At 37.7% G+C, this 12,893-nt stretch overlaps 1 protein-coding gene across 1 annotated transcript in view; it reads left to right on the top strand.

Moving 5' to 3' along the window:
- Window positions 1-11,383, top strand: part of LOC134262465 (fibrocystin-L-like) — a 45,015-nt gene extending 33,632 nt beyond the window's left edge. Inside the window, exons 37-54 of the mRNA XM_062744855.1 lie at window positions 237-1,729; window positions 1,989-2,151; window positions 2,411-2,674; window positions 2,839-3,096; window positions 3,660-3,902; window positions 4,115-4,282; window positions 4,517-4,750; window positions 4,838-5,131; window positions 5,517-5,936; window positions 6,039-6,204; window positions 6,404-6,636; window positions 6,730-6,975; window positions 7,147-7,701; window positions 7,874-8,184; window positions 8,340-8,714; window positions 8,833-9,226; window positions 9,354-9,532; window positions 9,724-11,383. Coding sequence (XP_062600839.1) covers window positions 237-1,729; window positions 1,989-2,151; window positions 2,411-2,674; window positions 2,839-3,096; window positions 3,660-3,902; window positions 4,115-4,282; window positions 4,517-4,750; window positions 4,838-5,131; window positions 5,517-5,936; window positions 6,039-6,204; window positions 6,404-6,636; window positions 6,730-6,975; window positions 7,147-7,701; window positions 7,874-8,184; window positions 8,340-8,714; window positions 8,833-9,226; window positions 9,354-9,532; window positions 9,724-9,987 — 6,260 coding nt within the window. The 3' untranslated portion in view covers window positions 9,988-11,383. The remainder of the gene's footprint in view (window positions 1-236; window positions 1,730-1,988; window positions 2,152-2,410; window positions 2,675-2,838; window positions 3,097-3,659; window positions 3,903-4,114; window positions 4,283-4,516; window positions 4,751-4,837; window positions 5,132-5,516; window positions 5,937-6,038; window positions 6,205-6,403; window positions 6,637-6,729; window positions 6,976-7,146; window positions 7,702-7,873; window positions 8,185-8,339; window positions 8,715-8,832; window positions 9,227-9,353; window positions 9,533-9,723) is intronic.
- The last annotated feature ends 1,510 nt before the right edge of the window (window positions 11,384-12,893 follow it).

Genomic DNA, 12,893 nt, shown 5'->3' with positions numbered 1-12,893 from the left:
TGTTTAGATAGATTCTACTTTATCTTCTGGTATTCTTAATAAATTTTTACATGATGAAAATTAAAAGAAGTAAAGTGAGAGCACAACAAACAATTTTAAAAAATGTTTGTTATTGGAATGGAACTTGCAAGAGAGACAATTCTTAACTTTAATTTGATACTTTAATTTTTTTTACTTTAGATGAAAAAATTTGAAGTGTTTCATAATTTATCAAGTCTTGTATGTGTTCATTACAGGTGAGTTTGCTAGGCGGAAGTGTTTCCAAGGTTTGTTTGGGGAGGAGATGGGCACGGATCAGTTTGGAGCCCACGTCATTCTTCACGCTCCGAGTCCAGACACGGGCAGTGTCGCAGCCCACATCCAGTACGTGGAATTCAATTACGTAGGGCAGGCTTTCCGTTTAGGACGTTACCCTGTTCACTTCCATATCAATGGCAACATGTCTGGGTCCTATGTCAGGGGCTGCAGCTTCCATAAGTCCTTCAACCGTGTCGTCAATGTTCACGGCACTCACAACGTACTAGTGGAGTATAACGTGGCGTACGATACAATGGGTGGTGCCATGTTCCTGGAGGACGGGATAGAAACGAGAAACATCCTGCAGTATAACCTGCTGTTGTTAGTGAAAGCAAGTTCAAGTTTGCAGAATGACGATAATGTTCCAGCTGCATTTTGGGTAACGAATCCTGACAACACAGTACAGCATAATGCAGCTGCTGGTGGCACACACTTTGGTTTCTGGTACAGGATGCACAAGCATCCAGACGGGCCTTCATTCACCACCTCCATCTGCCCACAGAATGTTCCTGTTGATATATTCTTCAACAATACTGTTCATTCCAATGGATGGTTTGGTCTGTGGGTGTTTCAGACATTTACTCCAAAAGATGATGGGAGCTGTGGTTCTAAGACACCACAGCAATCCTTGTTTTCTAACCTGACTGTATGGAATTGTGAGAAAGGGGCCGAGATTGTGGAAGGAGGGTCAGTTAGGTTAAAAAACTTTGTTCTCTTGAACAATGAAAAAGCTGGTTATGAAGGCAAGATGGTAGCAGAGGGAAGTCAGGTAATTGAAGACTCATTGATTATTGCTCATGCCACAGAGCTAACTAGTACAGGACAGGGAAGCACCCAGTTTGGTATCAAACTTCCTTACAAATATAATTTCCATGTTAAAAATGTGCAGTTTGTCAATTTTGACGATAACTTGGCAGCATTTGGTGTGACCAGAATCACAGGAACATGTTCTGTTAATTGTGGTGGTTACCTGTACACCACTGAGGGGCTGACTTTTATCAACTCACCCAACAGGGGGAAGTTTTTCTGGGCATGGGAAGCTTTATTCAAAGATTTAGATGGTTCCTTGATAGCTAATGGTCCCTCAGCACCAGACGCAGGAAAAATTGTCCTCCCCACCTCTGAAACTCTGCCATCAACCTGTACATCATTTCCAGCCTTCAGTCAAGGTGCCATTGCAGCCGTGGTCTGTCCAGATAATCTCAGATTCCACAGGTTTACATTTAACAAAGCTCCAAAGTCTCTAGATGGCAAGAACGCAATATTTACCAATCAGTATGGCAGCACCAATCAGCCATTCCGATTTAAGGCAATCACCCACAAGCAGGGCTGGCTAATGGTCTTCTTAGATGGTGAAAATTACACAATGGAATTCCAAGATAATCCAGGATTTACTAACTTCTCCTACCAAGGGAGAATCGACAATTTTGAGGTAACTAATAGTTCAAGTCAGAGCAGCATTGTTCAATATTGTCAATGTATTTCTGATTAAGATGTATTTAAATAATTGAATTATTCCTAGTGTTGATTTAGAATTCAAAACTAAATCATGAAGTAGATACATGTATAAGACTTGTTAAAAAATTATTTTTCTTGGAATTTAACAATACATGTAAGAAGTATGATATGTAATTAGGAATTGTCTCATTTGATACAGAAGAATATTGAAGTGCCTTTTGTAATATTTTCAGACTAAGGATGAGTATGTGATAATTAGGCAGTCCCTTGACCAGCAACCTAGCCGTGTGTTTTTTCAGAGTTCTAGCCATACACCAAAGCCTGATACAGCCATAGATCCTCTTACGAGCAGTCATGGTCACTGGGATTATAAATCTACCATCTTACAGTATATAGGTAAATTCTTACCAGGTATATCATGGACTCGTGATTAAACCTGGGATGTAAAATTAGCCAGATTTTCCATTAACTGTTGTTAATAAGAATAAATATTTTTAGTTTGAATATGTATGTTTGGATATAAAGATTTATGTTAATTGGCCAAAAAATTTAAAAGACCTTTAACTTTTAAAGTACACAGACCAGTGTTATAGAAACATAGATTCAAAGAAACTCTGTAGAAATGTTTCATAAACACTGATTATTTTCTTTTCAGTTAGAGGACATGACCCATCAATCAATGACCCCACCACAAATAAACATGTTAGTGTAAACTTCAATGCTTACAAGTGCTTCTTCCCGAACTGTCAACCCCCGCCTGACCCCAACACTGTTCCCCCCGAGGAGTCTCGTCCTGACCACGCTGTGCTGTGGTCCGAGAAAGAGACGTGGGCAGATGCAGAGGAGGGATGGGGAGGGAATAAAGGAAATGGAGAATACGACCTGCCAGTGGATGGTGACAGTGTCAAGATACCAAAAGGTAGGGTAGGGATGGGGACAGTGTCAAGATACCAAAAGGTAGGGTAGGGCCCTTCATTGTGATGTAAGGATACTATGTTTTATTCTGTCCATACTTGTGAGTTATTAATTGTAGCATTGCTCTGATAATTGTCTTTAAATAGTACATGTTATTTTTTTTCGCAGATCAATGGGTGGTAGGAGACATTGCAATACCACGCATGGAAAAACTGGTTCTGTATGGTGTGCTGGAATTAGACGATAATAATGGAAACAGAGACTTTGAAATCCGGTGTAAATACATTGTAATTTATGGTGGACGACTTATTATTGGATGGCCAGATAAACCTTTCCTGTCTAATGTGCTGGTTATCCTGGAGGGTGATAAACAGACAGAGAATTATGAACAAGACAGTGGTCCTACTATAGGGGCCAAAGTTTTAGGTGAGTTTTGTAAGCACACCAAGTTCTCACAGAACTAGTATGTGGACAGTGCTGGACACCAGTAAATTTTTATGATAAGGAATTTTGAAACTTGTAGTTTGTTAGAGTTAGGCTGGGGTCATAATATAAGATCATTATTTTTCATGAGAATATTAAGATATCTTACAAATCTGAGAAAAACAGCAGTGCTAAAGCTATAAGGTGAGCTCTTTGCCCTATGGATCGCTCATTAATTAAAACTCAAGTTTCCTAATTTATGGTGGCATTAAGCAATAGGAAAATTGTTTTTAATTTGGAAGGGCTGATTTATGTATGTTTAAATGATTTTACTACAGGATCACTATTTGTTTATGTGTCTGGACAAAAATAGTATGGGTGCGAAATTTCTCAATAGTCATTTGTTTTCCTAGGAATAGATAAGTAACTTTTATAATCTAATAAATTAACACTTTTAAAATTTTTTTTCAAGACCAGTACATTTTAGTAGATTTCTTTGGTAAAAAACTACTGTCAGTGCATGGTCATAGTCAGCATTCATTTACTTAATTTTCTCTCATTTTCAGCTGCTTTTGGAGGAGTTGACATGCACGGTGTACAGAGAAATGATTCCTGGACTCGTCTCGCTCAGACTGCGAACCCTGGGGATAATCAGCTGACCCTGGCCTCGACTGTAGACTGGGTGGTAGGGGACGAGATTATCATCGCCCCCACAGGATACAAACCCGAGGAGGTAGAGAGATTTACTATCACAGTCGTCTCTGGAAATACCATTACATTAGATGGTCAATTGCAGTATAAGCACATTGGTAAGTGTTTGTATGATAACTGATGTTTACATGTAAATTGATAAGATTGATTTGCAATATCAAGGGTTGAAGACTTAAAGAATATTAAGTAGCTGGAACTTCTTATTTACTTTTTATTATCCATGAGATATAAGTGTTCAAGATACCAATGTTCAACTGTAGCAAAACTATGGGGAATATTGCATGATTATAAGTCAAATGTTGATTTTTAGCACACACTCATACTGCCAACGGTAAAACAATAACAATGGCTGCAGAGGTGGGGAGACTGACGAGGAACATTCGCTTTGAGGGAGCAGTTTACCCGGACATTCAGGACGAAGCCTTCGGAGCCAGAATGATGGTGTCCAGAATGGTCAAAGACGGACAGCTTTACATAGGTACCTAAATCATTCTGTCAGATTTATACAGGAAAATAAACTAAAAGTTTGAGTATTTCTCCAAGGGCATCAGTATGTATTCAGTTTGTATCTCTTGCCTCATTCAAGTTCTTGAAAAGAAGCTTTAAATGTACCAGCACTGTTTTTAAAGAAAACTCTCAAACATACCCAACATTGTAATATTATTTGATGTTTTAATACCAATATTAGAGAATTGCTAACTTTAAATTTCAGGGTATGCCCGACTCAGTAATGTGGAGTTCCGGTACTCGGGACAGGAGGGGTATGTGGAGCGCGGGGATTCCAGGGCTTCCCTGGCCTTTACAGATGCCGGGACAGTCAGCAACATTAAACCATCAGCTGTCAGGGGCTGTTCCTTCCATAAAAGCTTTGCCCCCGCTATCACTGTACATGGCACCAACAAGCTACCAGTGGAATGGAATGTCATGGCAGACTCAGTGTGGTTTGGTAGGTACATGGATTGTTTCGACAGATTTATTGATTTAGACAAAATACATCCAGTTGTTATTTGTTTTGTAATTTGACTTTTTTCAGCCTTGGAGACCACCAGTGCTAAAACCAAGTTATCTCACAACTTTGCCACAAATGTGCAATGGGAAGGGTGTTTTAATGGTAGATTTGAAACCATGAATGTGCGATACAATGGTGCTTTCAATCTGAACCATGCCAAAGACGTGGAGTTGGCGTATAATGCAGTGGGAGGGGCTCAGAGGATTGGTTACAACATATTAGGGGAGGATTGTGGTGAAGCAGCGGCCTGGGAAAGCAATGTGGCTCATACTACACTGATAGGGGTGGCTAATATCCAGTCACAAACTCCCATTCCAGGTAAAGGAGAAAGCTGCTACATACTGAATCAGTGCAGCAAATGAAATAAGTGTGACACTGATTAAATTAATGTATAATTTATAAAACAGTCAGACCTATTATCTGACCTTTTTAGGGAAATTTTAAAATAAAAAGTAGTTTCTTAGAGCAGAGAGTGCATTCTAGAAAATTTTGATGTATATATGCATATGAATTACATGTATAGAAAGTAATCCAAATTAGTAAAATTCTGACTAAAGAAATTTAATGGTTACATAAAATTGATAGTGACTTAACACAGGTGGTTGCTTTGCTGGGTTTGACAGTATAAAGACAGAAAATTATTCTCTTTATGACTCTGCATGTTGTTCTCCTGTTATAAACTTTTTAAAAATTGTTGATACAGCTGGTATGGACTGTGTACAAATAAACAACTTTGAAGTATGGAAGAGCGTGGACTATGGAATATACTACAACAACCTGGTAAACAATGTCATAAAAGGCGTGAAGGCGGCAGATAATGGGGTCAACATCTTCCAGTTCATTATTGGACCTCCATCTGTACTACATGTGTATGAAGACAAATTTGCCAAAGTCGAGGATTCCTTGATCATAGGTACATCAGACGCCTTCGACTGCACTAATGATGTCTCCAATGCCAATGACTGTAACATCAAACTCAGCAAGCAGAGCCGCGCCCACAGTGGGTCAAGGAGACTCGGAGTTACCATGCCAACGTTTTCTTCTGGAGGAAACAAGGCTACTGAGAAACCATTGGCTGATATAAAGGCCTACCAGGCAATCGGAGGAAGAGCCTACGTGTCAGGTATATATTTATAGATTGATACATTTACAAAGTGAGAGAAATATTTTTTTGCTTTTTAGAAAGAAAATGTCTGTTCATTAATTAATCTTTGTTTTGTTGAAGGTGTTACTTTCTCTAAATTTGGTGCCCGTTGCTCCGGTGGAAGAGATATAGTAATCGCCCCGAATTTTAAGAATGATGACGGGAACCACAGGATGGAGACATCCAATGTGGTGTTGGTAGGTGTGGAGGAAGAATCAAAGGTCTTCTATCCCAGATCTGAATTAGGGTAGGCTTTTTGTAACTCTATGGAATTAGTTTGCTGTTTTGCACATGTGTACCTGATATTTTTTTCTGATTTCTCAAAACTTGGAGTATATGGTCTTTTGTGGGTTTCTTTGTTTAAATATTGAGATGATGGTGTAAATCTGTTTATTTACTGATTACAAGTGATTCCTCACAGTAATGTACCAGTTTACTACTTGTAGGAAGATAAATCCTTCTGACTGTGTGGACATGGCTTGCGACGCTAAGATAAAGGCCCTGCTGGTTGACAAAGATGGCAGTTTCCTGGATCAGGCGGGCGCCGTCATCCCTCAGTCCGAGTATCAGTGGAATGGAGACCCAGCGTACGGGCTAGGGGACTACAGGGTGCCTAAGGAAATGCTGACCACTCTAGATGGGGAGAGAATTGACATTAATACATTGGCCCCCAATAAAGGTAATTAATCTTAACTGTATGATGTTTCTCTGTTACTGTAGGTGAACACAGGTGTTATAGGTAACTAATGATCTTTATTCTATCTTTTGTCAGGTATCATTAGAGACGGCAGCTGTACCTATGTCTCCTCATGGCAGGCCTACAAGTGTCCTAACTCTAAACACTACACACTGACCATAGAGAGTCTGGACAAAGACACAGAGACACGGCGAATCTCACCTGTCGCCATCCTGGGAAATGGTTACCTTGACCTGATTAATGGCCCACAAGATCATGGCTGGTGTATGGGGTACACCTGTAGAAAAAGACTCTCTACATTCCAGGCCATTGTTTCTCTAAGTAAGCAATTTACTTCAAACACCTATCCTACTTTCAAAACAAATTCCTTCCATAATTTTAAAATATGTTTCAATGAAATATGGGAATTTATAAGATATTATTACATTTACGCAAATGACTTTTGAAAAAATTAACTTTTTTCTTTGAATATGCATCATATCTCTATTTCAGACGAGAATTATCTGATACATTACACTGGTACCTCCCCTCAGAATTCTCGCTTTATGATGCTGGATGTTGGACAAAATGACTGTATCCAGCTCTCAATCTGGTACTCCCAGCCCTGGCGTCTGGACGTGTATCACGATAATGTTTATGTCATGCCAAAAAATGCTAGACATGTTGGAGACATAAAAACCATTGTTTATGATCCTCCCCCGGTCGGGGAACCAGACAAATTTAAGCCCAGTGCTGCCACCTGTGTAGATAACTCTGGGTCTAACTTCTATGACAGAGATGCTGGTATTCTGGTCCTCCTCATCAAGGGACCTAAGCCAGTGAGTATCATCACGGTGGAGTCTGTTATCGTCTCCTTCCAGTTCCCCGCGATGACTCTCGATGAGTTCTACGGTAAAAATATCATCATGAATCTGGCAGCCTTCCTGGATATTGATCCTAATTTTGTCCGAGTCACAGACATCCAAAGGGAAACTCAAAACAGACGAAGGAGAAGGAATGCTGATGAAAATATTGAAGGTGCTACCATTGAAATCAGCAACCCTCCAGGTATAATGTTTAACATTAGTTCATTAGTATATACAGTATATAGTTATAGTTAAAAGTTTCACCTTTGGTTTATTTGCATGACTTGCAATTATCCTCAGACATAAAGAAAATATAAATCTTTAAATCAGATCAGATACTGATGTGGAGTTCTGTGCTTTATTGTGTGTTTCAGGTTCTCCTGTTGATTCTAGCAGCATGACGAGTGACGATTTACAGAAAACACACACTGATCTCATCAATGCAGTACAGCTGACAAATTTTACAACGGACACGCTCGGTTTGAGCTCCGGCACTTCTGTCTCCATCTCGAGAGAGATGCCGGCGTCTGACAGCCCCGAATGGCAACAAATGGCAAGCGATGGTTCGGACGGCTACGTGGTGATACAGAAGGCAGATCACATGACATTCCACACGGAACTCCAGCCTTTACATGAAGGGACTCCATTCACAAAACAACCAAAGATCCAAGTTAGGGACAGCCAGGTAAGATAAGTATAGTACGTAGCATCTTAAAATCAGCATTTGTTCATGTTTCATCATTGTATATAATTCTAATAAAAACATTTATTTTCTAAATAGCAGAACAAAAGTCTAAATATGGAAGCCTTTAATTATTTTCAATATTCTTTTATTTAAAGGGGGAGATAATCACAATGCTGGGAGCAGAGGAGAACACATGGAAGATAACCGCATCAATTCGGGAAAACACAGGAAATCCAGATGCTGTTCTTCTGGGAAATAAAACTGTCCAGTTTGTCAATGGCATGGCTACCTTCACCGACCTTGCTATCTCCCATTTTGGTACAGACTACATACTTGACTTCACGGTCACTGAACCAGAAGTGGGAGAGCCCTTTATGATTGCCTCCCAGGCCTTCACCCTACCAGGAAGACCTATTGTGGGAGCTGTTGTGTCAAAGCCCCCCATCATAGTGGAGAGGTCATCAGCTACTATCACACTGGAGCTCAGAGACAGAGTAACTGATGAAAAAGTTAATGATATTGACTGGAGGGTAAGGTCTGATGAAAAATCAAGTCGCTTACAATTCTTGTACATTGATATTTTTTCTCTCTCTTTGTAATTACTTTGCATTTCACCTACAAATTTCTAGAGCAGATTTTTTCTTTCAGGGTCATTCTTGGACAGTTACAGCAGAAATTGGAATGAGTGAAATGTATGATGCAATCATCATGAATCCTAAAACCACCACATTTGATGCTAATTCTGGACGGGCAACATTTGATGACTTGTTATTCTTCACCTCTGGTGTGTATGTTGTCCGATTTAACATAACATCCAATCCAGTTGATTATAACATCGAGCTCCAGGAAATTGTGGTTGTCAGGGGAATCAGTCAACAGGGGATAACCAGAGACACGGTGAAGGAGATAGGACTCAAATTTGATGCAGATTATGATAGCATTGTAGGAGAAAGCAGAAACAAATACTTAGCCGCTATGGTCCTGAACTGGGTGGCTAACAACTTTACCAATGTCATACCAGAACCAAAATTAGTTTACAAAGGTAAGGCTCGATTTTTACTAGGAAATCTCTATTTGTACAAAATACAAAATATTGAAGTTGCAATCAGTATGAAAGCTGAACTTGTGAATTTGGTGATTTACTTTGGGTTTACATTATTTCTTTTCAGGGAGTATTATGGTGACCTTCAACTTAGGAGGTAATGAGGTCAATGTCACATCGACCATCAGCGACTTGTGCATCGCTATCCAGAACGGCACAGACTTTGTATTTGTGGGACAGAGCCTCACTCTCAGTGGTTACATGACGGTGGACGGAAATAAATATTACGGAGTCTCGTGCGGGGTGGTACGTCATCGTAATACATACATAAAAATTATCTGTATGAAACAAAGCATAACACCTGAGCTGGAAAAAATTCAAAAATTAAATGTGTATAGTAATGCATAAAATACAAATTTTTAATCTATATAATTGTTCAAACTGTAATACTCAATTGTTAATTGTAAATCTTGTATTATGATTTTTTTCCCCTTCAGATCTCATCCCCTGATGGTACAGACAGTGCTATCCCGATCATAGCAGTGGTCGCGGCGATTGGCGGCCTTCTGTTGATAGCAGTCATCATCTTAATAGCCTGCATGTTACATAAATCCAAAGTCGCCCCAAAAACTAAAACACATGACCTTAAGGAAGTTCTCTGTAATGAAAAATCCTTTACGAGTATTCGGAAACAGGCCCCTCCTTATTCCACCACACTGACTGGTGAAAAACGAACGGGGGCCGATTACTGGAAAAAGTAACAATCAAAAGACACCATCTCAAAAAAAAACTTTACTCTAAGAGTTCAGGATCATGATTTACATCTCTTTTCATTAAACACCTAAATTTCATTTCATACATAGTAACTTCTAAGGATTATTATGTACATTGTATATTTGAAAAAAAACATGAATACTTATGGTATAAAACTTTATGCTGGCTTATTATAGGGCGAATTTGTTGCACATAAACTGGTTCAGGTTTTGGTTTAAGGTTTAAAACTAGTTTTTCAAACTGGTTTAAATTTCAATCCGGTTTACCTAGGTAAAACAAATGAACAGTTTACATGGTTTGTACAAGATGGCGTCAAAAAGATGCAGAGCAATTAACCAAATTACACATGCAAAAAATGTGTTAAAATCTTTTTCTAAATAAAAAAAATCCAAGAAATTATAACGTATTGTATTCTTTGATTATCTTACTTAGAGTTAAAAGTGTAGCTTTTATATTTTGAATGCCTCAAAGATTAATCAAATGAACAATTTCCACGTTTTAAACACATGGAAAGATAAACACTCGGGTATAAATAATTACTCTTTAGATTTCCAGTATTTAAGCTGTTTTTACACATGTAACAGTATGTTCTACAGTTTGCCAGGCATGTTGAAGTTTGTCCAAATGATTCAAAACTTGTTTTTGAAAAGGAAAATTTTTACATATTCTGTTCATAATTATTGAACAAACACCATTATTTCAATATGCAACATTAATTCATTCTCTGAAGCCTTATATATAAAACATCAAATATCAGAATGTGACATTTTAGTCAAAAGAGTTGTTTGTCCTCGAAAAAACAATAATTTATAACTTTTTTCTTTATTATAATAGTCACTATATCTTTCATCACCGCCATTTTGGAATACTTCCCGCTCTTTCGTAAACCAAATAAACCACCATCGGAGGTGGTTTGGTTGGTTTAACGAACTGGTTTCAGTTACAGCAAAAACAAATGGAAAACCGGTTCTGGGTTTAAACTGGTTTAAAACCAGTTTGTGGAACAAATGAACAGTTTTACAAAACTGGTTCAAAACTAAAACCCGGTTTTTGAGAAACAAATTCGCCCTCAGATTCTGTTTTAGTCCTTTTACATTTTTTTTAATGTTCCAATTTTATATAAGAATTTAACAAATGCTAAAAGTATACTTTTAGCTTTCAAATTTAATACATTTATTTCCTTTTAAAATGACAAAAGATGGATTATCGACTTTTTGATGTCCATTCTTGCAAAATATTTTCTCTGTCCTTTGAATTTTTTTTCCTCTCTGCTTGTCAATATTTAATGATAGGATTTTGAGGAATAATGCTGTGATACAAAGAATTTGATCTGTGATATTGTTTGTGATACATGTATTTGAAATATATTTATAATGTTCTTTGTTTTTACTTGTTATCATCTGTACATATAGAAAAATGACTGAGATCTTTGTTATTCTTGCTCTTTGTGTCTGTAACAAATTTTCAGAGGTAGAAATAAATTAATCTTCATATAATTACTTGATGTGCATGTTCTTATTTTATATTGTTTACTTTTAGCTTGTTTGGAGTTGGCTTTTGCTTTCCCTTGTAGTAATATTCTGTGGCTAATTTTTTTGAAGAAAATTTCAGACCTCCTTCATTAAAAATGCAGTTTAAAATAACTTATTTTCAAGATATTTTGATACAGGAACACAAATTGACAAGAGTAATCCAGCTGACATTTAAGGTCTCTAATTCCTATTTTGTATCTCATTAATGCAATAGCCAATCAGACAGTCTACATATATTCCAAGTACAAACACATATTCTTCTGTCATATATATTGACAATAAACAAGATTAATTAATGATTCATTGCAATGTGCAAGCTTTAGAAAAGCAGGGAGTGGCTCACTTTCATTCCCAACTTCATAAAATCTTCATTTCAGTAACGTAAGACTTGTGTTGCTAGTAGCAGAATAATGTCATAACATTTAAACAAATACTTTGATCAGACCAAATCATTTACTTCAACAAAAAATTTACCACATTAAAGAGCACTGTAGTAACTGCTAATGATAAAATGCTACTTAACAATATTCTATCATGCATTACAACACGATGCTAAATTATTGCAATAATAGTCGACACTCAACTCTTAACGATATCTTTCATCAAGAGGGTATTTGGCATTAGCAGTTGAGAATGTCAACTATAATGCAATAATTGCAACTCATATTGATATTTCCATCATCAAGCAGTTTCAACATTAGCAGTTGCTACAGTGCACCATTGTGGAGGTACACAACGCCTGTCACCTTCACCTTTCCTCATTATACTCCAATCGTGCTGGTTACCTTGCATAACCTTTGTTTACATTTTATTGCAGTTACATGTATCCGTGTTTGTTTACTGCACTGTCCTACTATAATTGTAAGTTTCTTTGGCATCTTACTTCCCTGCATTAAACGAAGCATCAATTTTTGTCGCTACAGAGTGCTGTATAGCATACATCCATCTACACCAGTGTCCACTGATTAAATTGAACAGTGTCCAAGACGAGCCCTATATAAAGGGGTCTTCAGATATAGCAAGAATCCGAACAATCAAAGGCCTGAAGGGCCTGCGAGTTGACTCGCTCGAGTTAATTGAGCTTTTTTTCATACATTTGGACACCATACCTTAATATATTCAGTTTATTTTGCATCTTAAGAGATTAAATATAATATGTCTCTATGTTCGGTTAAAAAATAACGTGTATATTGCCTTTTCAATTTAAATATACAGGTTGGCACTAATAGGCTTCCGTACATATTATTGTGAAAAGCAGCACTGCAAAAACCTGGATTCCATAATGAATTTAAGCACACTAGCTGAAGTGGTCAGTGTTATGGAGTAATTAGTTTAAAGATTCCCACAGGAAATCTGGATTT

This window comes from Saccostrea cucullata, unplaced genomic scaffold (assembly GCF_032062105.1).
Source record: "Saccostrea cucullata isolate Sc308-1 unplaced genomic scaffold, CSIRO_AGI_Scuc_v1 ctg369, whole genome shotgun sequence".
NCBI lineage: Eukaryota > Metazoa > Mollusca > Bivalvia > Ostreida > Ostreidae > Saccostrea > Saccostrea cuccullata.
This window is presented reverse-complemented; position numbering and strand designations above follow the sequence as displayed.